At 36.2% G+C, this 23730-nt stretch overlaps 1 protein-coding gene across 2 annotated transcripts; it reads right to left on the bottom strand.

The window, feature by feature from the left end:
• Nucleotides 1-971: 971 nt before the first annotated feature.
• LOC129259021 (nuclear receptor subfamily 1 group D member 2-like) lies at nt 972-23730 on the bottom strand. Of its 2 annotated transcripts, XM_064097763.1 has the most exons (7): nt 23092-23730; nt 17758-17986; nt 9628-9740; nt 9025-9169; nt 8379-8593; nt 7520-7928; nt 972-3949 (listed from the first exon to the last, which is right to left on the bottom strand). In XM_064097763.1, exons 3-7 carry the CDS (start codon nt 9733-9735, stop codon nt 3750-3752), a joined length of 1077 nt encoding a protein of 358 aa, XP_063953833.1. In that variant the 5' UTR covers nt 9736-9740; nt 17758-17986; nt 23092-23730; the 3' UTR covers nt 972-3749. The 2 variants fall into 2 exon arrangements, with proteins under 2 accessions (XP_063953833.1, XP_054753267.1); XM_054897292.2 differs by lacking the exons at nt 17758-17986; nt 23092-23730 and adding an exon at nt 17550-17653.

The following is a 23730-nucleotide window of genomic DNA, read 5'->3' as shown; positions in this document are numbered from 1 at the left end:
TTGAAATATGTATCGTCTCCATGGGTAACTGCAAACAGTCCTCAACAGGTCGCTTTTCGATCAGACCAAAACGTATACATGTATCAACAATTTCTGCTCGCGCTTCGCTCTCGCAGTAATCATTTAGTTGCAAACGCATCTTGTTCAGGATCACAAACATTGCCCAGAATGTTTAGCTCGCGCTTCGCGCTCGCATTATTTAAATAAGGCTTATGAGATTATTATATATTTATGTTGTTTTATCAGAATAAAGCTAAAAAGTGACTATGAGGAATACCCCTTCAAAGGAAAAACAAAAAATCAACTTCAAGCGGCCGATCGGGGAAAATATGGGTGAATTTCCCCCCATAGGAAAAAGCTGTATTCCCCCTTATGCATCTATCTTACTCTTTCGCCGCACCCGCCCCTCTGCCTTTTTCCTCTTCCTCCCTCAATCTGTTCCTCACTCTTTCTCACCTCCCTGCCTCCCCCTTCTCTTTGTATCGCTCTCCCTGTCTCTCTCTCTCACACACACACATCCACCCCTTTCATTATCTTCATGTACCCAATCTTGTTCCCTCTACCTTCCCCTTTCTTATCATTACTCTTGATTTGGAAGCACAATCCACAACTCCATTCAATCTAAATTATTTTAAGAAAATTATTGATAGGTTCAGTTTTTCAAAGACCACTTATGATCATCCCTCTATCTTAAGTCAGTCTCATGTCATTCTTTTCCCTATTTGTGATTTTCTTTGATTGTTGGTAATGTGATTTAAATTGTAATTATGTCATACCACGATCTTTAGGGGTGGTGGGAGAGAATCTCTCTCCTTGTTTCGTAGAAAAGACAAATTCCATTTAAATCCATAAGCCCCCTACCAACTTCATTCCGACCCTCATGCTACATATCTTTTATTTTACTTACTTGAAATATGATGCAAGTCAAAGTTTTCCAGAGCAACGAACACAAAAACAAGGTTAGCCATTGATTTTATACTTAAATTGTTTATGTGCCATTTTAATAATATCATATAATCTGCTGTACAATTTTGAAAACATACAATTTACACTATTTCATAATATGATCACGCAGGTAACGTGCACAAAATTATTATATCTTTCGACATTACAGTTACAATGTATGTATATTTTAGGACTGTCTATAAAGCATTTTTGAAAAACTTATGCACAAAGTCACCAAACATGATGCAGTCATCACAAATTACATATCACCACAATTTTTCAAATACATTCCACTTTATAAAAGTTCATCACCTGCATTATTTATCGTCCCTCTTTAAATAAAATCTTGTTCATGTTATTTTCTTTTACCTTTTTGGATACATATTGCACCCTGTTTGATCATTTAATCTTAGTAGTACTTAAATAGAAGCAGCAGGGCAAAACATGGTAATACTTTGTAAAGAAAATAGTGAATAAGTTAAAGTGACCATAATCATTATCAACTACTTCTATTGCACACACTTGACGTATTAGAGAGTTTTCTAAACCATGACAATTGGTAAGTGGAGGGTAAAAAAAAAAAACAGTGCGCAGAGTGGATAAAGTCATACTGACACAATCTTTCTCCATTTTGAAATCCTCTAATTGTCCTTTAAAAAGTAACAAAAATTGTTTAAGTCATTAGAAATAACACCCTTTGTTGCTTTTTACAGACATTTGTTTTCTTGGACAATTATTTGGAAAAAGTAGTCATTTATCAAGCAAGCGGGTATAGAGAATGCAGTATATTACGATGGGCCATGGTTTACAGTGAAAAAAGGGAACTGATATTAGCCATTATTTCCAGGAGAGGCAAATGATTTAAGATATTTATTTAACAAGTTCAGTGAATACCATGTGGATGTGTGTATATTAATCTATCTACATGTCTTTCAATGGAATGTTGGGTGAGATAATTGTTAAATAGTTTAGGGAAACAGCGTCAAATGGATTGTTTGGAGCAGAAGAACACAGGCTCAGATTTCACAAATCAACAAGAAAGTATATCGTCTCTTGAAAGGTTAAAATAGTTTGAATAGAAAGAGGAAATTTAAAAGTTGAGATGAATAGAATTTGAAGACTTTAAGGACATGTAGTAAAGAGATGGACAATATGATCTCTCGATTTACACATTGGAAGAAGAATGTGTTGAAAGATTGATAGACAGATAGTAGGAGATACATAATGGATAAATAGACAGAAATGAAGACAGAGAGCTAGAAAACTGGCAAAAGAAAAGACAATAAGATAAATGGATAGACAGATAGATAGATAGAAAGACATTTAGATAGATTGATGGATAATAAAGAAACTACAGTTTACAACTGGCCCCATTCACACAAGGTGCTTTTATCCAGATGTACAAGGGTTCAAAGTTGAAAAGGGTGAAAAATAGAGTCAGTGATGCTTTGATCAACAGAGCAAACAATGACATTGAGTGATTTTGTACTAACAAAATGACATATTGATGATTTTCTAACCACTCACTCAACTTTACATTAGTAACAAAAAAATCCCTCACCATCAGTGGTCAGCACTCCAGAACTAGAATTACATCGAAAGCATAATGTTAATCCTCTTTATTGATCACATGCTATACCAGCAAGGGAGAAGGTGATTTTCTTTGGTCTTCATAATATATATCTTACTATTATGCAGCAACAGAAAGCCACACACATGGAAAACAATACCACAACAACCAGAATACAGAAATATTAACATAGAGTGTGTGAAAAACTCCTACATGACAACATCCATAGAAAAGCAAGAAAAGCACAAAAATTGTTTACAAGGCCAAATATAACCATAACCCCATGATTATCCAAATTCCAAAATGGTATAAAATTAACTTGGCATTTATACAAAAAAAAAAAACTAAATTGAAATTCTAAAGGCATTTTCATACAATATCGGTGACAAGAGGTGCAACATATAATATTTTTCATTATTCCAGAATGGAAAACAACAATATTTATACATTATCAACCAGGGGGCGTTTCACAAAGATTTAAGTCAGACTAAAAATCGTGCTTAGATAGTCTGTGGTATAAGACACATCAACGCACTATCTAGATCATTTAGAGGGGACACACTCCACCACACTTCATGTGTGCATTGGTATCTAAGCATGAATCTAAGGGCCTTTTCACACGTGAATATTGAATCATCATTGTAATGATGATTGCAATTCTTCTTTAGAATCATCGGACATTTCACATGGAAAATTCGTACCGTAATTTGAGTTAAACTCAACTGGAATTCGCCTCCGGAGTAGAATTCAAATTTGCGATTGTGATTAGCTTTCATGATTCTAGTTTGGTTTCACACGTGCTAAAAATTCGTCATTAGCCTTATTTTCCTCTGGAATCATCATTCAAATTACGATTTTTTTTTACCGTGTGACAGGGCGGTAAGACACACTTGACTATTTGTGAAACATCCCTCAGTTGCTCATTGATATTCATTCATAGCGCAGCTTGGAAAGAAATTGTCAAAATTATGAGTCTTTGCAGTCATGGGGGACAAAGTGGTGATATGATGAGAAAACCCTCCTAGCATCGGACGAGACACACATGTTCAGACGGTGGTCTGTAACTATGTCACTACAAACACTATCTCTTCATTCTCTCGATGGTCCTTATGATTGACATGGCCACAATAAACACTGCCCTCTATAGTCCGCACAGAGCCGTCAGTCATCTATCTCTTAATACAAAGTTCCTTTCAACTGTCTTTAATACATGATTGTTCTAAGGAGCAGTGCCTCATTTTCCCCCATCAAAAATATTGAGCATCTTGTCAGAGTTGATGACGCTGAATTGTCTGACGTCTGATAGTCTGGTGACGAGACGAGGGAACACGGAACGGTCATTGGGATGGTTGTGCATGACCTGTGACTGCAGGGCCTGTATGACCTGAAGCTGCAGCGGTTCTATCTGATGAGGGTACTTCAGCCCAGGACGATCTGTAAATGGCCAAAGAAAAATATGAGAGAATTTGTTAGCTGAATCGATTACCAAATCCACACAAAGATATTAGTTATTGTGGCTTTGAAATGAAACATACAAGTATATAAATATTGCAAAATAGTCTAATAAAAAGAGAAGCCAAGCTACAGGCTTTTGCCTGATTCAGTCCCTGCCAATTTCCCATTTCATGATTTTAAATGGTACAGAACATACGGGGCTTTAACATGTTGTGGCTTCTTTTTTGGCCTTATGAGTAAAAATAATGATACACAGTTCTTGTATAGTGCATATTACATTATGATTATAACATCTATAGGTGCTTTGAAAGGACTTGGATATTATTACCCAAGCTTTAGCTTGGCAGCCGTAAATATCTACAGTGAACATGCATTTTAGGGAATAAATTCCTGCCCGGTACCCATTAATGTCACCTGGGTTGAGTGCAGCACAATGTGGGTAAATTTCTTGCTGAAGGAAAACATATCATGGCTGGGATTTGAACCCACGTCCATCAGATTGAAAGACAAGAATCGTAACCACTAGACAATACTGTCTATATTACTGAATATTTGATGAATAAGTGAATAAAATAATTGAAGAATAAAAATTAGCCCATCTAACGTTTAAATTTCAATGTATAATGAACAGAATCTCAAACAAATTTCAAGAAAAAAAAATTTGTGATCAACTTTTATCTACATGTACAAAAATAACCTTTGATTCATTCTTAATCACTTTTCATCACTGAAATAAAATCTTCTTCGAAACATGACAATATGAACTAGATTTTCCTCGAATGTATGATGCTTCTGTTGTTTTTATTTGTATTTCTTGCTAAGATATACCATCCAATGTCTCTCCCTCTGAATATTTCAAGGTTTATAAGGCATTGAATCTGAATTAGAACAGAATCTAGGTTAACCATTCTACCGTAAGGTGAACAATCGATAATGTGGTCTGTGTAAGAGACGACACAGACCACACACTCACACGCATACACCCATACCCAAATAAACAGAGCGCCCACAGCATGGCTAGGCCACAGGACGTTTTCTCCCTAATAGCTAAAGTAGGTCCTGTCATGACATACTTCTCGGCGGAAGTTCATGGGCATACCAGGGAGGGCAAATGGAAATACAGTAATACAGAGGGCCATATATCAGTCTCCTCCTACTTTCTCATTGCTATTGAGCAATAGGATTTTTACTGTATGAAAATGAAATTAAAATGATTGTGAATTCCTTCTCAAGGATATATATGTGTGTGTGCTAATGGTTATTTAGACATTGAAGTCTTAGCAACTCTAAATGCAAACGATGAGAGATAATTATACCATTTTGGTACTCCTGGATAAAGCATCAATAAGAAATAGTTGGAAATTGTGTGTTGCTGGCCCATATCATCCTCAAATTGGGGAGGCAGAAGTTAAACTTCCATCTCTCGGTGTAAATGATGCAAACAATTGCCCATTTTTATGGAAATATCATGCGTCACTGCACCATTAGGCCTACATCCCCATCCTCGGGGCATAAATGAAATACAATAGAACTGAAATTAACAGAAAAACTGCATATCTTGGCAACCGTTCACCAAACAATGCACGGAACCCTGGTTTGCAAGTCACCTTTAGAAGCAAGCGCTGCGGCAGGGGCAGGGACGACTTTAACTTTTGCTTTCCTTAAATAATGCAAAAATCAGAACAGCAAGACGTGGTATTTGGCCTGACTGACACACATTTGCCCTGGGTTCATGATCTATGGTGGCCTTAGAATTGACTATAAAAGGAAGCAGAAGTGATTGAATCATCGACGAAGCCCACAGTACCGTGTTGTTCCCTTTTTCTCTGTTTTGTTTTCATGACCCACTTCTAGCTCTAGTTCAAGTGCACCATGGTGCGTCAGTCAGTCAATGCATATCCCTAAACTATGCTTGAATTAATAATCCTTTTTGATTTGATATCATGGCATTACAGCATCCAATCGTTTTGTTATGTACTATACAGGTTAATATGAATCATCGCTTCTTTGCTCAATTTTCAGACACAAAGGTTCAATTTAAATCCATTATCTTGGTATGAATACGTCTTTTTACTATAATTTTTCAAGAATATTGGAGTCAAATTTTGGATTGAGAGGGAAATATAGTGTAGTAGTGCAGTAGATAGACACAAATGAAAGTTTAGTTTATAGAAAAGGAAAAGAGAGTAAAAGATAATGATGAAAGGAGATAGGAATATAATAAATAATTGGTAAATAAATATATTAAATATGGACAATGATGTTCTGAAGAGAACAGGAGAAGTGAATAATTATGAGAGAGAGAGAGAGATAAATAGACAAAGATGACATATAAAGGAAAGGAGAAAGCTAATTAAAACAGGGAGGTGTCAAGAAACAGGATAGATACGAGATAAATTGAGATATATCCTGGAATGAAAATAAGGGATAGAGAAAGGGAAAATAAGACATATCCAGAGAAGTGGAAGACAAAGAGAGAAAGACAGAATAAAAAACATTCAGAGGTAAAGAGGAGAGGAATGTTAGAAAAAGAGAAGGATTAGGATTAGAAGATATGGAAGGGTAAACTTGGAAAGAAGAAGCATGGATGGAAAGAGATGAGAGGAAAGAGAGAATAAGTAAAAGGAAGAGATATGGATTAGATGAAGGAAAGAGGCAGAAAATAAAGGCTGAAAAAGAAAGAAAAATTTGTGGAAAAGGAGAGAAATAAGAGGATATAAATAAGAGGAAAGGAAATGAAAAGTTTCGAGGTGAACTTGCAAAGCCCTTTGTGAAGTCACTACGAGCGACCTACTTTCAAGAAGGGGTTTAACCTTACCAATCTGTCATCGCATTCTAGCAACCAATCTTTTTCCTTGCCTATCATGTATCTAGCAAGGTGGGGTATTGCACTTTAACCAGGAATTAATAGCATGCTAGTGGGGTATGGGTTGATCCCGACAGAGTGATCAGTTGAATTAGGTCTTCACACTTCTTTCACCAATGGATTAATAGAGCATGGGTTGCCTGATATAGCGATATTAAGTAAACACCCCATTGCTTTGTGTTTTCCAAAGTCCTCAGAAATACAAATACTCTGACAATATATTACAAATGACAAATGTAATGACACTGTAGGCCTAATTGTTGGAGGTTTGCCCAGCTATGCAACATAAGGAAATGCATTTTTTTTTCTTCATTTACCAATATATTATGTACATGTATCCAGATGCACACAGAAGCAAAGAAATATACGTACACTCTCTCATTCAATTCCTTTTGAGGGAATTCTTGCAACATCATATCTTAATAATTTCTTTGAGCAATATACCGGGTAATGTTCTTGAACCTGAAATTTGAAATTTTATAAATATCAATTAGAATATAATGGGAGTTACGCCAATAGAAGTCTGCAGTTTGCACTGAAATGCACTGGATCAATACTTGTAACCTAAATTGAATTCCTAATTCATTTGTTAGTTAGTCTTCAAAGTGAAATCATTTATACTTACTCTCAACTCTGGAAAGAGATTAAAGTTCTGTTTAAAAAAGACAAGCAAAAGCATTTACCTGCACTGAGGAGGATAATTGCAGTGAAGAGTCCGACCTCGCTTGTCACGATACCCAATGCCTTGAATTTCTCTGCAAAGTCGACCACATCCAGCATGATCTCCTTGATCGATATCAGGCCGCACTCCTCCAGCATTTGGCAAGCCGACTGGCAGCTCTCGATGAGTTTGGCGCCCTCTTCTTTAGTGTTTAGATAGTGAGCCAGCCGCACCAGGAGGATTTCCAGCGAGCCCTGCTTGAGTAGCGTGATCTGGTCTGACTTGTCTAACGTTAGGAAACCCGGAACTAGTTTGGCAAAGCTGATGATGCGGGTGATGGACGCCGTGAAGTTGTTGGTGATGAGGTTGTTGATGATCTTTGAACGGGTTGCCATTACGCTGTCTCCATTATTGTTATTGTTATCTGAAACCTGATTGGGACATGGGAGAAATAGGTCAACAATATTAGTACCACCAACAGAATTTTCATTTACTTTTATTTTTTTTTTTAATTCCTTCATCTTTGAGGCTGCAGAGCCCTCTGAAGTTTACCATAGAAGAACAACATAATAATCATCAATGTTTCATCTCAAGCAGATATTAAAGATAATCTGCTATGCTGTTTTAGTTCTGCGGCCACAGACAATGATAGCGCTTGGGAGTGGGTTAAGAGTAGGTTATATCTAAGGTAAAGGTTATATTGTTTTTGCCCTCAGTAATCACAAAGACATGAATGCTGAAGGACTCCTTGGATCGGGGCCTTTTGACCCAGGAATTCTCCCCCTCCTCAAGCTGAACCCAGCTGAATCAAAGAATAATAAAATGTCTTCTTAAAATCCCAGAATACATGTATGTGTGCTATGTCAGGCAGACCATCTCACCTGCGATAAGAGGTTGTAACTCCTACACTGTAGGATGCCCCAATCCCATAAGGTCTTCTTCTGTGCCTCATGGATGCTGAGTATTAGCTGCTCAGTCTTCATCTGTGAGTCCTCCAGGGCACTGGTGTCCCCGTCCCCTGCAGGAGAGCGGGGCGGGGAGGGCATCAACAAACCCTGGGGTTTGCACTTCTTGGGGCATCTACCAAGTCGGACAGCTACAAAATGATAAGAATGGAGCAAAATAATGTGAAGATTTTTATCAATAAACACTGAACTGTCTGGTGTTGATTATGAGTGCAAGAGAGGGTGACATGACAATGTTTTTGGTACTACTGTACATGACTAGGAATTGATTGTATCTTAGTCATCAATGGCAACTTCCAAAGAAAACTTGAATTTGATTGGCTGTTTCACTCCACCATCAATATTGCTACAATTGGCCCTCATTTATGCTGTGCACAGAATTCTGGGGCTGACAAAGGGTTAGTGTGAATGAATGTCACTATCATTCTTGAGCACAAATGACTATGTGGCAGCACATGTCCTCTGGGCACAGTCTAACCAATGAGTTAATACTTTGTTTTGTGTTTGATTGTTTTTTATTCCAGTTGCATTTGAGGAGTAAAGTCTTGTTTTAATTTCTTACCATCTTTGGACATCCCGACTGCAAGGCACTTCTTGAGACGACAGTACTGACATCTGTTCCTATTAATTCTCATGATCAGGCACTCGTCTCCCTTACTACACACCCGATATTTCACATTGTGTTGGATACTTCTTCGAAAGAAACCCTATCAGTTCAAAGAAACCAGCAAAGATAAATGTGAATTACCCATCAATCACATTTCAGATCAATGGATGAGACAGATAAACAACTATCGCAAAAAGATATTTGATTGTGAATTGAAATTTGCAGGAATGTTGCTACATGAAAAAGTTGATACAAAATCAATTTATCCATCATAATTAATAGGTACCGTATTAACAAAATTATCTGATAGTTTTCTTTGTAATTTTACATTGTGTTGGTGGCAAGGGTAGGAAAAGGGGGGGGGGCAAATATAAATCAATGTCCCTATCATATCCCTGCTCAAGAGAAATTACTACATCGTATCTCATACTCCATCCTTGCATGTTTTTATTTTTGACAGCCTAGTCAAGACTTCAATTTGATCAATCAATCAAACAAAAACTATCAATTTTTGTGCATTTCCCCCAAATCCATGAAATACTTTAGAATCCATCTTACCTTGCAGCCTTCACATGCATGCACACCATAGTGGAACCCGGAGGCTTTGTCTCCACACACACGGCATAAGACTGCATACCCACTGGTTGATATCGACGTCATCATCATTCAACCTGTAACAACACAATCAATGAGAGAATTCAATTAATCCATTACTAAGTTGTATTGATACAAATCAATATTCATTATAATCCACTTTCTCATTTTACTAAAAGTAAAACAAAAAGAAAAAGTGGATAGAATTACCCAAAGGATTGTGAAATAAAATATCAGAGAAAGTAGAAATACTGATAACAAAAGGGAGATCAGATTCTTTCCTCCAAAATCTAGAGTGGATGCAAAACAAAATGTAAAAAAAATAAAAATAAAAAGAGGAACAATGACAAAAACAATTTGAATGTAATTCAATTCAATGTTTTTAATAAAAAAGTACAAATAAATGTTGGTTTATAACTATATGGCTTCAAATCCAATACTCGCGTGGACTGAATGTGAGCCACAAAGAAAAGATTTGAAGATTTTCATTTTTTTTTTAATGACGCTCCTCAAGAAGCTAACATGACAACAAGATTCATCTTATGACTGACGTCTTCACCGACAAATAGCTGTATTCCCTCGATCAAGTCACGTTGCTTGGACATATGCGGCAATCAATTTAAGGAATCATTACAGCATATTATATCAGTCAATGTCATACATACAATGTACATGTATTTCATAACTGTCCAAGAGAACACACATTAAGAACTTAAAAAAATAAACTAAGCAGTAACAGAGAAAGAGAGGTCCTATCAAGTTACAAATAGATGCTTGGTTCTGATTAAGATATCTACGCATACTAGAAGTGGCCATTGAGGCAAAGTAGGCCATCATACTATAAGAAGCAGGGACATGTAACTATTAAAGACAAAATTCAATAAACATTTTACAATGATATATTGTTATCAATCAAAAAATTTTTTTTTTGCTCATGGCTATGGTGTGGCTTGTATATTTTCTCAACAACCAGAAGCATGTTGAAAATGAATGATTGAAGTAAAAATGTTTTATAACACCTTTGATGAATGCATTTCTAGCTCAAACGCATAAATTTCAACTCGCACAAATTTGTGCAATTAATAAGGCTTTTTGAACCTTATAATTAAAACACCTATATAGTATCAACTGCAAAAAGTTTCTTAAAACATATTATAAAATCTTAAATCTGACCCATAAAAGAGATGATAAATGCAGGCATTTAGGGGGACCCACTGTAGTCTCCACAATCTCAGAGTTCAGACACTCTCCAATTCATCCTTTAACACACAAGATAAGGGTCTGTGTTTGGAGACTGTGTTAAAGTGGGTCAGGTTATTAGGACCAATGAAAGGCTTGAACTTGACCTTCAAGATATCCTTTCCATTTCGAAGTGTGTGACCCATTTCCTTTGGCATACAAGATTGCACAACCTAGTCTTTGGTTCCCATACTCTACCATAATAAGAGTGCATTAAGTAATATATTGATAAGATAAGACCTAGTAATAGGTCAATGATTAGATCAACCATGGATATAAAATGAATTGAGAAAAGAATGTAATGCTGCCATCTGTAGATCAAAGCAGGGCAATTCTTGTCCCCTCTCCACCTTCCAATGAATGTACTCTCCCCATTCATCTGTAAGCCCCCCCCCCCACTACATCCTTCCCCTCTCTTTTTCTCTGCGTCAATTGCAACCCCACTCACAATTTACAGTAGCAAGGTAATCATTTGGAAAAGGTAAGGTCTTTTACGCTCTACATGATTTTACAGAGTAAGCAATAACAGCATCAGATCATTCTATAAAAAAAAAAAATCAGTTTTTATTCAATTAAAGATGTTCACTAGTGTGCGTATCACATCAATGAAGGGGCTCTTCTTAAGAATGAAATAGATGATGTTAATGTATGTATTTCATGATCTATTAATGTCTCTGGCAATGTGAAATCAACAAATCCAAGGCCGGCATATGTTTATATGTAGCCATACTTTTATTTAACATTATTGTCATCGAATTTGACTGATCATTACAATGGAGGAAGGAAGTTGGCCCCTAATCACATGCATGACAAATACGAACAGCATGTTGGGGAACTAGCTAGAATGTGGCATTCCCTATCCGTTTCTTTTTTTGTCTTAATAATCTGTTTTCCTGAACATACATTGTGAATACAGACCTATTGCAGTCATGTTTCCTTGTTGATTCCCTCCAGCCTTGTATCACACTGTATGTTTCCATGTTGATAGAGAGTAGGATCAATAATGAACTCTGCACTTTCACTGACCTCGCCATAGTCTTGGTAACGAGAATGTGTTTGCACATTGAAGATACCTTCAAAAACCTACTTAGTACATGATCGAGAGCATGCAAGGCTACATGATGGACTGTGGTGTGAGTCACAGTCAACCCATAAATGTCAATTTATTTTCTCTTTTCACGGTTGCATTCTGGTTTACAAGGATGCTGAAAATAAATTCTCGTGCTCCTGTTATATGTATTTTCGTCCCTCCTTCTTGGTTGACCCAATTATGAGTGTCTGCATACTCATACACACGTGATTAGGGCATGTTACCCCTTGGGTCTCCCCGTTGTGTGTCTGTGTCAATCTTGGGGTGTGTTCATTGTCGGTCTCCAAATTCAAACGGCAAAATAAATCATGATTACAAAACATGGATATAATGAGAGGCAAAGACAAATGTGCTATATTGCCAGTCGTAAAAAGTAAAAGTCTTTCAAATCACGATTTGGAGGAAAATTTAAACGTAAAAAAAGATGCGTTTGTAAACGTGATCAGTTCCAATTTGATGACCTTGAGCATCGCGAATGCGACATTGAACGCAATTGAGTTTTGAAATGTCTTTAAATTTGCTCTTGCAGTGGAAGCCTACACAAACAGGTGCCAGAACTAACCTTTCTTGTGATGGTTCAAACTGCGCACTAGAGCTGCACTAACGGAAGCGGGAAATTTAAAGATGATCAACATTTAAAACCTTTATATTTTTTACACTGAACAGTGCACCGCTGATTGTTTTCGTGTTCGGTGTTTTCTAATTGAGATTTCAGTCATGATTCATGTTGCCGTTTTAAGTTGAAAAACGACATTGAACACACCCTTGCATTCATGGACCTACGCATTGCAAAGTATATTTGATCTAACCCTCATTGAATCAAGATTTTTTTTAAAATAATGATGCAAAGTTTTCTGAGAAGATTTTAACACCCCCCCCCCTCCCAAAGGGAGACATTGAAATATCAAGCTTAGAAACACTTGATTTTTTTTTTATTGTCTTCAAGCAAATTTGTGAATATTGTGTACAATATACAGTATACACAGCATAAGTTCTCCCCCAGCCCCCTCAGGAAAAAATCCTGTTAAAAGATTATTTTGTCTGCTTTAGTTCCTTGGATCTCTAAATCACCAGTTTCATCAAATTCTACTGAAATAATTACACCGTCATATTTCTGTATCTTATTATTTGACTTGTTTTATGTACTTGAATATCTTACATTTTTATAGTCATTTGATTTGATGTAATAATGTTTATGGATACAATGTTGACTTGTTTGTAATGTTTTAAAATGTATTTTACATATGGTATACAGTTGTGCTCAAAACTTAGTGAACCTGACAACAAAATGCACTCCTCCATGCCGAATGTTGACAACACTACAATGTTCAACAAGCCCAGAAAAACACATTTTATTTAATGTAATATTTTATCACTTGACAATTAAAAATATATGAAATAAGGCAGAGCTTGAACACATTATGCTCGTTTTCTAGTGGGGTTCACTAACTTTTGAGCACCAATGTATATGCCTAATTGAATGCCTAATTACCTTCAACATATGTTTTCTTAATTATCTTAATTTTCTGGGGACTTTTTTTGCAATTTGAGGGATAAATCATATTCAGACCAGCGAGGGTTTTTTTTTCACCGCTACCCCCTTTATTGTTCTTATTCTCATGCTTTTGTTCCTGTAAGCTCACTATTTCACTTTCCCTCACACCAGATTAAGAGATGATAATGATCAACTGAAGCTGAATCCTTTAATGACAATGGCTGCAGGTGACAAGAAAGAGCACTTGATCTGTTTCATCAAATGGCTTGACCTCCCCCTCCCTCTTCATCTCCGTCATAGTTAATTCAATCAATGAGGATTAATTCATCACATCCACAATACTCTACCTCATATGAATACTGGATTGTGGACAAAGAGAGTTGAACACTCGTCACAGAAGGGTTATCTAACATGTACCTCGAGGTTAAAACAATATCCAAGCAGGATTATGTAATGTGCATGTATTTAGAATGACCGAGACGAACTTGAGTTCGGTGGTTATAGGGTGTCACAGGCTTCACCTGCCCAAATTCGATGAGCAAAAAACAAAGAGACAATGAATATGGAAGAATTGATGTATTCCGTCATACCACAAAATTATATTAAGTCACGACGATGTTACTTAAATAAACGTGCACACACACATGATTCACAAATTAACAGTATCCTATTAATTGGGATCTGGCACATAGGGTGCTTGCTTTGAAATAATTGACATCTCTGAATAAACATTATTTGTTGTATTAATAATTCAAAATCACATCTTTTCCCATGAGCTGACTTTTGTTCTATATGATGCTATTTAGCTACTTGTGTGGTTGGGTTCTTCATTTCTTTTAAAGGGAACGTTCATCCTGAAAAAAGTAAAGTTGTAAAATGTAATGTAAAAATACTAGAAAAAATAATAAGTAATAATGGTGGTTTGAGGAAAATCCATTGAATATTTAAAAAATTATGAGAATATTAATATTTTTTAATTTGTGACTTCATATACAAGCAGTCAGCCCATATGTTATGTAAAATGAAATGCCTACATTTCAATTCATGGATGGTTCATGATGACTATTCTTTTTTTCTTTCAGGAGCAGGTTTGAAATAATACTGAAGGTACACTAAAACCATTTGCAATTGTTTGAGAAAATGACATTCCATTTTTTTTTACTACACATACACTGTACATACATGTAGGGAAGCTGCTTGCATATGACATCACAAATAAAAATCTAGTAACTTTTGATGCATCTTTGATGCATTTCCCTCAAACCTTCACCAATGTTTCTCCCTTTTTTTTCTATTATTACAACTCTTTGTCAACAGAGTGAACATTCCTTTATATAGAATTGTCTTCTTTTGAATAGTCAGTCCATTTGAATTTCAATTTAAAGGAAAATACACCTGGAACTGTTGTAATAACCTACTTTGTCAGGGAGAATGATACAATAAATGCAATAATTAATATTTTAGATAATTAGGCCAATAGGTGGTTTCAAACCGCCTCGATCACAAGAATCCCCGTTAAATTACGAGAACTTTTTTAGGCTGAAAAATACCCATTAATTATTCCTGCATTCACACCGCCCTGAAACATACCCTTCGGGATAAGTTCCTGAAGTTACGAGCATGCGCAGTATGGTCTGATAAGCAGCAAGGCGCGAAATTCGAAATCACTAGCCCAGCAGCAACCCATGCACGGCGCCGCACCCAACGACACGCTGGGCTAAAAGTTCCCGTAATTTGCTTTCAGACCGCCAAAATACCCACGACCTTGGAAAAATCCCCGCGAAAGTTCTCGTAATTTCGCCAAGTACCTACTATTTATCGGGTATTTTCTTTCGGGGATATTACGCGTAGTTTGCTTTCACACCGCCAAAATACCTGGTATTTTCTGATCGGGGTAAATTTCCCGATCAGAGAATACCTGGAACTGGCGAACTTCGAGGCGGTCTGAAACCACCTATTGTACCAGAGGTTAATGAAAGAGCGTAAAGAGACAATGTCAGTACAACTCCTTCTATTGATGTGTACAGCAGATTAAGTCACGGTCTTTTTCTTTCAAGGGGTTTCCCCTTTGGGAGCACTGATAAAAACCTATTATTGATACATACTGTACTATAAATCACTCAAATAAATATTGCCTATTCAGGTTTAGGTAAATACATTGAAGTGATTATTGAATTCATTTTTGTAACTTTTTCATTTTACTATTCATTTAAATCATTGAACACTGACTGACATGTGGTATTGTATTTCCACATACCATCAAAACTGAAATACAAAGTTCCTTCTGAAGGGGAAAGAAATAACTTTGGGTAAAACGCATGTAGCGGTTTTTGAAAAAAAGAATGTCTTTATTTGGTACACAACAGCCCACTGAACTTTTCATGTTTCATAATCTCTAATATTTGATTGATTTATAATTCAAACAGAAAGCAAAATAGATGTGAAAATATACTCACTGAAGAGACAAAGTCCAAAGGAAACACCCAAAATAGTTTGTATTCATTGGTATTCATTGATTGGGATCAGGACTGTTTGGGCAAACAAAATCAACTATCAAAATGCGGACTTCTTTCATTCCAGTGCTCATTTATAATCATATCTCCCTGGAATTAATCAGCTCGTGCAGTGATTCAAGACTGAATGTGGGATGAGAGAGATAGTGAAACAAAGTCCCGCAGTGTAGACTACTGCATATTTGCCTAACTTTGCGAGTTCCATTTTTCGTCAGAGTTTCAGGGCCAAGTACGTGTGACCTATGCCATAGAATAATGTCAAGTATACTTGAACCGACCTTCTTTCGAAGAAAGCAGAAGGAAGGAAGAAGGAATGAAATTAACAGAAAGAAAATACTAGTAGTGGATGAAGACAGAGAGGGGGCTCGAGAGAGAAATAGGGCCAAATGGGATGAGAAATACATAATCGTAAAGACCTATATTAAAAGAGGAAAAATAGTGAAAAAGAATCAGAATATTAAGAAATTTTTTTTTGTTTTTATGAAAAGTGAAATAGGATATAAATGAAAAATATTCATTTCAAACAATATTAACACTTATTTAAGCATACAGTGTACCTACAAATATCTGGTTCATATTAAAGAGACGTGTGGACGGGTGTATTCATTTGGCAAACATACATGTACCAGGAAGAAGCAAAAAAAAAAGATAACAAAAAGGTAGGGAGAGAAAGAACAGAAAAATGAAGAGAAGAGGAAAGAAGAAGAGAAAGACAAGGAGTGATGTAAAGAAATAAAGGACATCAACATGCCTCCAAGCTCGGCCTCTATTTGTGGAAGTATGACTGCATTGACCCGACCCACCTTCGGCCAAAATAGAAATAGCCATCAACCAAACAAAGTCAAGATTACATGTCAATCAGTAGAGCAATAAGTGGACCCAGAGATTGCAGTTCAGCAAGGAGTGATGACAAATCTCTTGAAAATGGTTTCAACCGAATTCAATGACAAAGATCTGTAGGGCCTATACACCTGATTCACTAGTGCTAGCTAGTCTTAGATCTAAACTCAATCCAATCACACACAATCTCTTATTTTCAGCATTTCTTGTAGTGATACAACTCTTCATTTTTTTGACAGTATTATGAAGGTATACAGTTATACATGTAGGATGGGGAGTCGGGTGTCCGGACACTTTATATTTTTTAAGCCTTCTTTTTTGTCTTTGGATTAATTACACTAAAAATATGAATTCAATAGTTGTAATCATCTTCTATTTTGTTCTCTGTAATATTTCCTAACACTATGTACTAAAAATTGATGAAACTTCGCTTGTAAATTTTTCCAAATTACTTTCTAAAATTGATCGTCCGGACACACAACCTGTCCGGACACACAACAACTGGGTATACTGTACATGAGCCTGCACTGTCAAAAAGATAGACCAAAAAAAAGAAATTGAAGAACAAAAAGAGGTTTGCTAGATGACTATTTTATATATGTTTCACCGTCTTTATTTTGATTTGAATCATATACCATACTTAATTTTATGTTCACCATAATGAGCCATTACCCCTGAAGTTACAACCCAGCACTTATCAGGTACTTACTGCTGTCTTAAAATACCGGAACGAAGCTGAAACAATAATTAACCCCATAAAAAGAAGGTAAACGAATGAAACCTTCGATTCCAGGTCTGCATGACCTTTGAAAAAGCGCTAATAGGAGACCTACATTGTACTGCGCTATTGCAGGTTACTTGACCTAGTTACAGAGAAATGGCAATGGCAAGGCTCAAATAAATTAAATTGGGCTCACCCATTGCGCATGTGTGTTAAGGGCACTGAAGCCACGAAAGCGATATTTGGAGCAAGCGGGGATCGCTGCTACAGCATGCATCCGCGACAAAAACAGCTCCTCCAAAATTCAACTCTGTTGACCCATTTATCAGCCTGGCTAGCATTTGGAGATTGAACCCGACCCAATTCTTGGCAATTTAGCACAGCTAGGTGTACTATGGCACCATTCTCGTTGGCAAGTTCATGATCTGGGACGAAAAATCTGTTATATCCAAGAGCAAGGTTTAGAGAACAAAGAACAAACAGAGAGAGAGAGAGCTAAAGTAAAGATAGAAAGACCACTGTCCTCACAAAAAGGCTCATCTCCCTATCAAAATATAAAAGAGAACATGGTGGAATTATAATCCATGTAGACTGAATTAAGATACACCAAAATGACCACAAACACAAGATAGTGTTGTAAGATTCAAATAGGCAATACAAATTTTACGTAACTTAAGTAGGCCATATTCATGACCATTAATTATATACACTGTAATCATTTGCATTCAACTAATAAAAAGTAACAGGATTGGTTGCCCAATATCAATAGTAAAGTTAATAGCTCCATGGTTAAACAGTGACTTTCAAAAACGGTCACCATAATACAGGCTCATATCTATTCTAATCCAGGGAACAGTTTATATATTGGTAGTGTAGTTCATTTTTCCCCTACCCCCTAAACACACAAGGTTTTCCTGCTCTTGAAAATAAAACATGGAAGGTTGTAATACTGAGCAAGCAAGCAAGCGCAAAACAGCAAGGCTTCAACTTTTGACTCAAGTCCAAGTGCAAGACAGAAATGAACTGCCCTAGTTTCTCCATATGGCAAAACATGGCCCCTTCGATTCTTGATATTGTTTCCCCGTTGCCATAAGCAGGAACTACATTTAATCTTTTCCAGACTTGCACAGTTTATGTTGCATCCAATCTTATTTCAAATTAATTTCACTGCCTGGAGGTTTAGACATAGTGGGCTAGAGGCTTGAGATTATTGAATTAGATGATTATCATCTCTTAAAGGACAAGTCCACCTCAACAAAAAATTGACTTGAATATAAACAGAGAAAAATACGACACCCTGAAAGTTTCATGACATTCAGATGTAAAATAAGAAACTTATGACATTTAAAAGTTTCACTTAATTTCACAAAAACAGTTATAAGCACATCTCGTTCTATATGCGAATTAGGAGACTGATGGCATCACCTACTCACAATTTTTTTATTCCATTTCAATTTTCTCATTGTCTTGTGAATCAAAGTTTTACTCCTCCCTTAACATGTGGAATTTTCATTGTTTTAACATTTTTTGGTTCAACCAAGTTGGTCATTATCTGTCAAATCTTTAAAAATTGAAATATTGTTTAGAGAAAACAAAGACATGTAGATCTTTTTTTTGTGTGAAAAATAAGTGTTGATTTGCCTCCTTTCTATATGACATTTGCTCCATGCAGTGCCCATTGATCAGGCCAAAGATCCAAACATAGACAAACCTTGAAACCTACATACACATACATAACCCTAATCCTTCCACAATTATAAACCAAACACCCTATCACAACCCTAACCTTCACCTAAGCTTGGCTTGTATGGCCAGAGATATAATCGGAGGAGCAATTGTCGCAGGAGCAAATGTCAGTCTACCCATCAAAATAACATAGTGCCACCCCTATTTATAACAAATTAACTACAGTACATTCACATTTGTAATTTTGCAGAATTTATTTTTTAAATCCTGTAAAGAGGGTCTCATACAAGAGACTATGTGTATTGTACTAAAAAGAGGCCAACAATAATTGCACACACGAACTTCCCATGAACTTGGAACACCACAAAGGTCTGAGTCTCATATAGGCAAGCACTATTTACACCATCGGGTTGGCGGCCATCCAAATAAAGACATGCAAACAACCATTTTATTTTCACCCAGAGCGAATCTAATTCAATAGGCCCTTCTGCGAAATATATACGTCATTTTGAGGGTTTTGACAGTTATTCCTTATACCACATGATTGCATTTATCTATATGTGTTTCAAAGGATATGAACATCCATTATATTTCTACAGGAAGATCAAATAAATTCTGATCTTATCTGTACTGATCAATATGTAGGCCTAAATTCATAAAAAAATGCCTAGCACCCTACCACTGAATAAGGAATATGTCATATGCCAAATCTAATAAGTGTTTTGTATTTAATACATAAAAAAGCAAAATATATTTCAAAATCCTTCTTTCTAGGTAAATTTACTTTATAAATATTCTTTCAATTCAATCACCCAGTTCAATTTTAAGTTGAATGGCCAACATTAAAGAGATTGATAAATATTCTCCATTTCATCAGGAGTTGGGCTGTTACATGTAAACACATTATCTCACATAGCGACACACCAACTGTAGCAGTAAACTAAATTTTCTATGATGGTGGCTGTCTGAATTTCCAACTACTAGTAATACATGTATGACAGTGCTTTTCAGGGAGAGCTAGCTGTCTGAGAGATGAAGTCATGCCCTACACAATACCAAATGATAGGGTCTATTGTATGAGGAAATAAAAACTGATATTGAAAATGATCAAGTGGAAAGCCAGGTTTTAAAAAAGGAATGCAAGATCACGATGTACTTTAACTTTGCCTCTCGGATTCAGGGAATTATGTTTTGTTTTTAAGGGCTACTTTGCATCACTTTCTAACAGTTACTCCCGCTCAACTAATGCTTTGGGATATGTTCTCTTCAAGAAAATATTTGCAATCAATTGCAATTCAATAGTAAATAAATTTGAAGATGATAGATAGATAAATGGTTTATTAATAAAATCAAGACATCATCGCGGCTAAGGCCGAATTGCGATGTATTACAAGGTAATAATTAATGACAAAAAAAAATATTCAAACAGTAACATAGATAATTACAAAATAAATATTACGGATAAAGTATTGTATTGAAACTTGTTTCAACAGGCACACCAGCCATTGAGTGCAAATTTATGATTAGGCCCCTTTCTTTTCAGCTAGACAATAATTTGAAGTCATTTATTCAACCATAAGTATAAACAAAACAAGATTAACAGATTCACAAAGTAACACCCCCCCCAAAAAAAAAAAAACCCAAAGAAAAAAAAACCAAATACTAGAGGGGTCTAGTGGTATATTAACAGTTACATAGATGGCTCGGAGACCCCACAGAAATAATAAGGGGTCACCATACATTACAATAACAAATTGAAAGAGAATAAAAATCATTCTATTAATAATAAAAACAAAATGAAATATATCACATGATTATATACAATCAAGTGACAACCAAGTTAATATAACAAGACTTTTTAAACGTCCATGAAGTTGCCTATCTCATAACCGATTTTGATGAAACTTGTTTAAAATTGTTCCTCTTGTTTTACTATTTCCAATAACATATTGCTTCTCTTCTTTGGTTTTGGTTTCCTATAATTAAGACTTTTCAAAAATAAAGGCGAAAACCATACATACTACTGCATGCAAGCACTGACTGACCTCGACCTCAGCTCTGGTCTGTTCCAACTTCCATGTTAAAAGTAGAAGCAGTCAGCCATGCACAAGCCAACATGTAGGTGTTCATGTTACGTAACGTGCAATGTATTTCAGTGCTGTGACCGAGAATTAAGAAATCAAACTAGTCTACATCGATCAGGCAAATTCGCTCATCAACATAAAAAAAAAAAATTGCTTTGCTATAAACAATGCCAGGGGACAATAATGACTACAGTAAAAATACAATCATAGCTTGATAGTCTAATGATATTAAATTTTTGTAATATACTACACAAAATCTCTTGGATTTAGGGAATCCGCAAGCTTAATTGCCGAGTAAAGCCTACGAGATACGAGACTGTATTTATTGTTGACCTTCTAAAACCGTCCTCACGTGCACGAGCCACGCGACATGCATGCTCTAGATTTTAAGACGGAATAGGTCGTCTATGGTCGTTACACGCAGTGCAATGCAGATTGGACATTCGCAGACGATGCGATCCACTAGTACATCGCCCCGGCACATCGCAATTCCTTCACCAAAGATCTGTTAGTGGGTGGATCCCAAAGGCCCGAGAAATACCCCTCAAAATCCAAGGTAATAAGTTAAAAAGTGATCATGTCATTATCGGAAGATTTATGAACAATTATTATTAAAAATAGAGTAACAGGTGGTATTACCAATGTTACTAAAAATTCATAAAGCTCAGCATTGATCAGCGCATCCCACCTCGAAAAGGCGCGTTTAAAAAAAAAAAAGTAAAACTCTATTTTTTTTCAAATAAAATCATGACATGTATCAACATAAGTAATCAAGTTTCAAGTTCAATTTCCAATGCCACGAAAAATGACATCAATTAAATAACAATTTATAATATAATTAGGCCTATAATATCTTACAAACTTTTGCTTTTCAGTACGCCCCTCCTCTTTTTTTCATTTTATTGGTAAGTTTCAACCATGCAAGTGTTTAATATGCAGTACCGGTAATTGATATAGGCCTATCTTATCATTGTGAATGATTTATTATGAAATGTAGGCTACTTTGAGGATTTGTGGAATATGAATAGAAGTCTATGAATAAATAAATAATATATTAAGCCCCATAATTCTTCAGTAAAAATAATTAACAATTAAATTTTATTCGGGATTTTACTAAATAATTCTTGACCCTTACATACGGTTACGTTGCTCTGCTTTAAGCTTTTAAGGATATGGGCTACTGTTTAACGAATCTGTAAATGTTAAATAGGCCAAAAACAAAGTTTGGTGATATATATAGGGCCTAGGCCTAGCTACTAGTAGTACTACAATACAAGTAACATATCAAAATCAGATTAAGAATCCTCGCTGAAAATTTTAATGTTAGATTATTAACCATGGACCTGTACTACTCTGTGCCGACTCTGTAGGTCCATGGATTAACCCAAGTTCTTACTAGATCTAATTCGAGTTAATATGGCTAAAATTATTGTGTTATTTGCCGATAAAACTTTATGTATTGTGTTAATTGCAAAATCAAATCAAGATCTAAGCAAGATATTTCAGGTGAGTTTGTCAGGCAATAGATCTCGACAGAATATAGAGATTTCCCCGGCGGAGCTTCCTGACCTAGCTTGCATACTTTGATCTACTTCTGCCTTGAAACTTTACCAGGGATCGAAGTGGAAGCCGGGAGGTAGAACCATAGATTCTAGGTCTAATTTTAGTTTCAGACATTGTATACCGATTGTGTATATCTTCTTGACAATGAGTCTAGATTCAAAGAAATGCAATTCAATTGCGATGCCATGAAAACTCACCAGTTTTGAACTCTAAAAACACCAGACACAACAGAATTAAACAAGGATCACCGACTGTTGGTAGTGTTTTGCCGTTAAAGTCCTGGCAGTTATTATATGTAGCAGACGACACTTGGCAGTTCCTTCAGTCTTCATCAATGTATACAAAATAGCGTTGATAGACCCTGTTTGACTTTCCCCGCTGAAATAAAGATTTTAATGTTCGACAGGTGCGCTGCTGCACTGGATGCGAAGCTTTTCGATATCGATGGATATCCGACGAGTTGAACTGGTGACCGAGTTTTGTTCCCGAGCAAGCGACTAGTCGTGGACCGGAGACACGTCTGATTCCTTCGAGAGCGAGAAAGATTCTCAAGACTTTCTTGTAGATTTATCGTTCTTATACACAGACAATTGCATCCTACTGCAAGATAGTACAATGCGAGATGTTTCTTGCCCGATATCTGGCAAAGAGGGCAGTTATCTATCTCGAAAGTACATCGAGAAGGAAATAGCGCAATATTAATTATTTTCTGGTTATGCCGCATCCATATCCCCACTTTCAGATATCGTCTGCACCCCAACGTGAGTTCACTCTAAAATTAGGTCGCTTAGGTAATACATAAACTGCATTTCGAGCTCTGTAGACTTTAATTCCAC

The sequence above is a fragment of the Lytechinus pictus genome, chromosome 1 (assembly GCF_037042905.1).
Source record: "Lytechinus pictus isolate F3 Inbred chromosome 1, Lp3.0, whole genome shotgun sequence".
Classification (NCBI taxonomy): Eukaryota; Metazoa; Echinodermata; class Echinoidea; order Temnopleuroida; family Toxopneustidae; genus Lytechinus; species Lytechinus pictus.
Note: the sequence above shows the minus strand (reverse complement) of the source record. Positions and strands in the feature narration are given on the sequence as shown.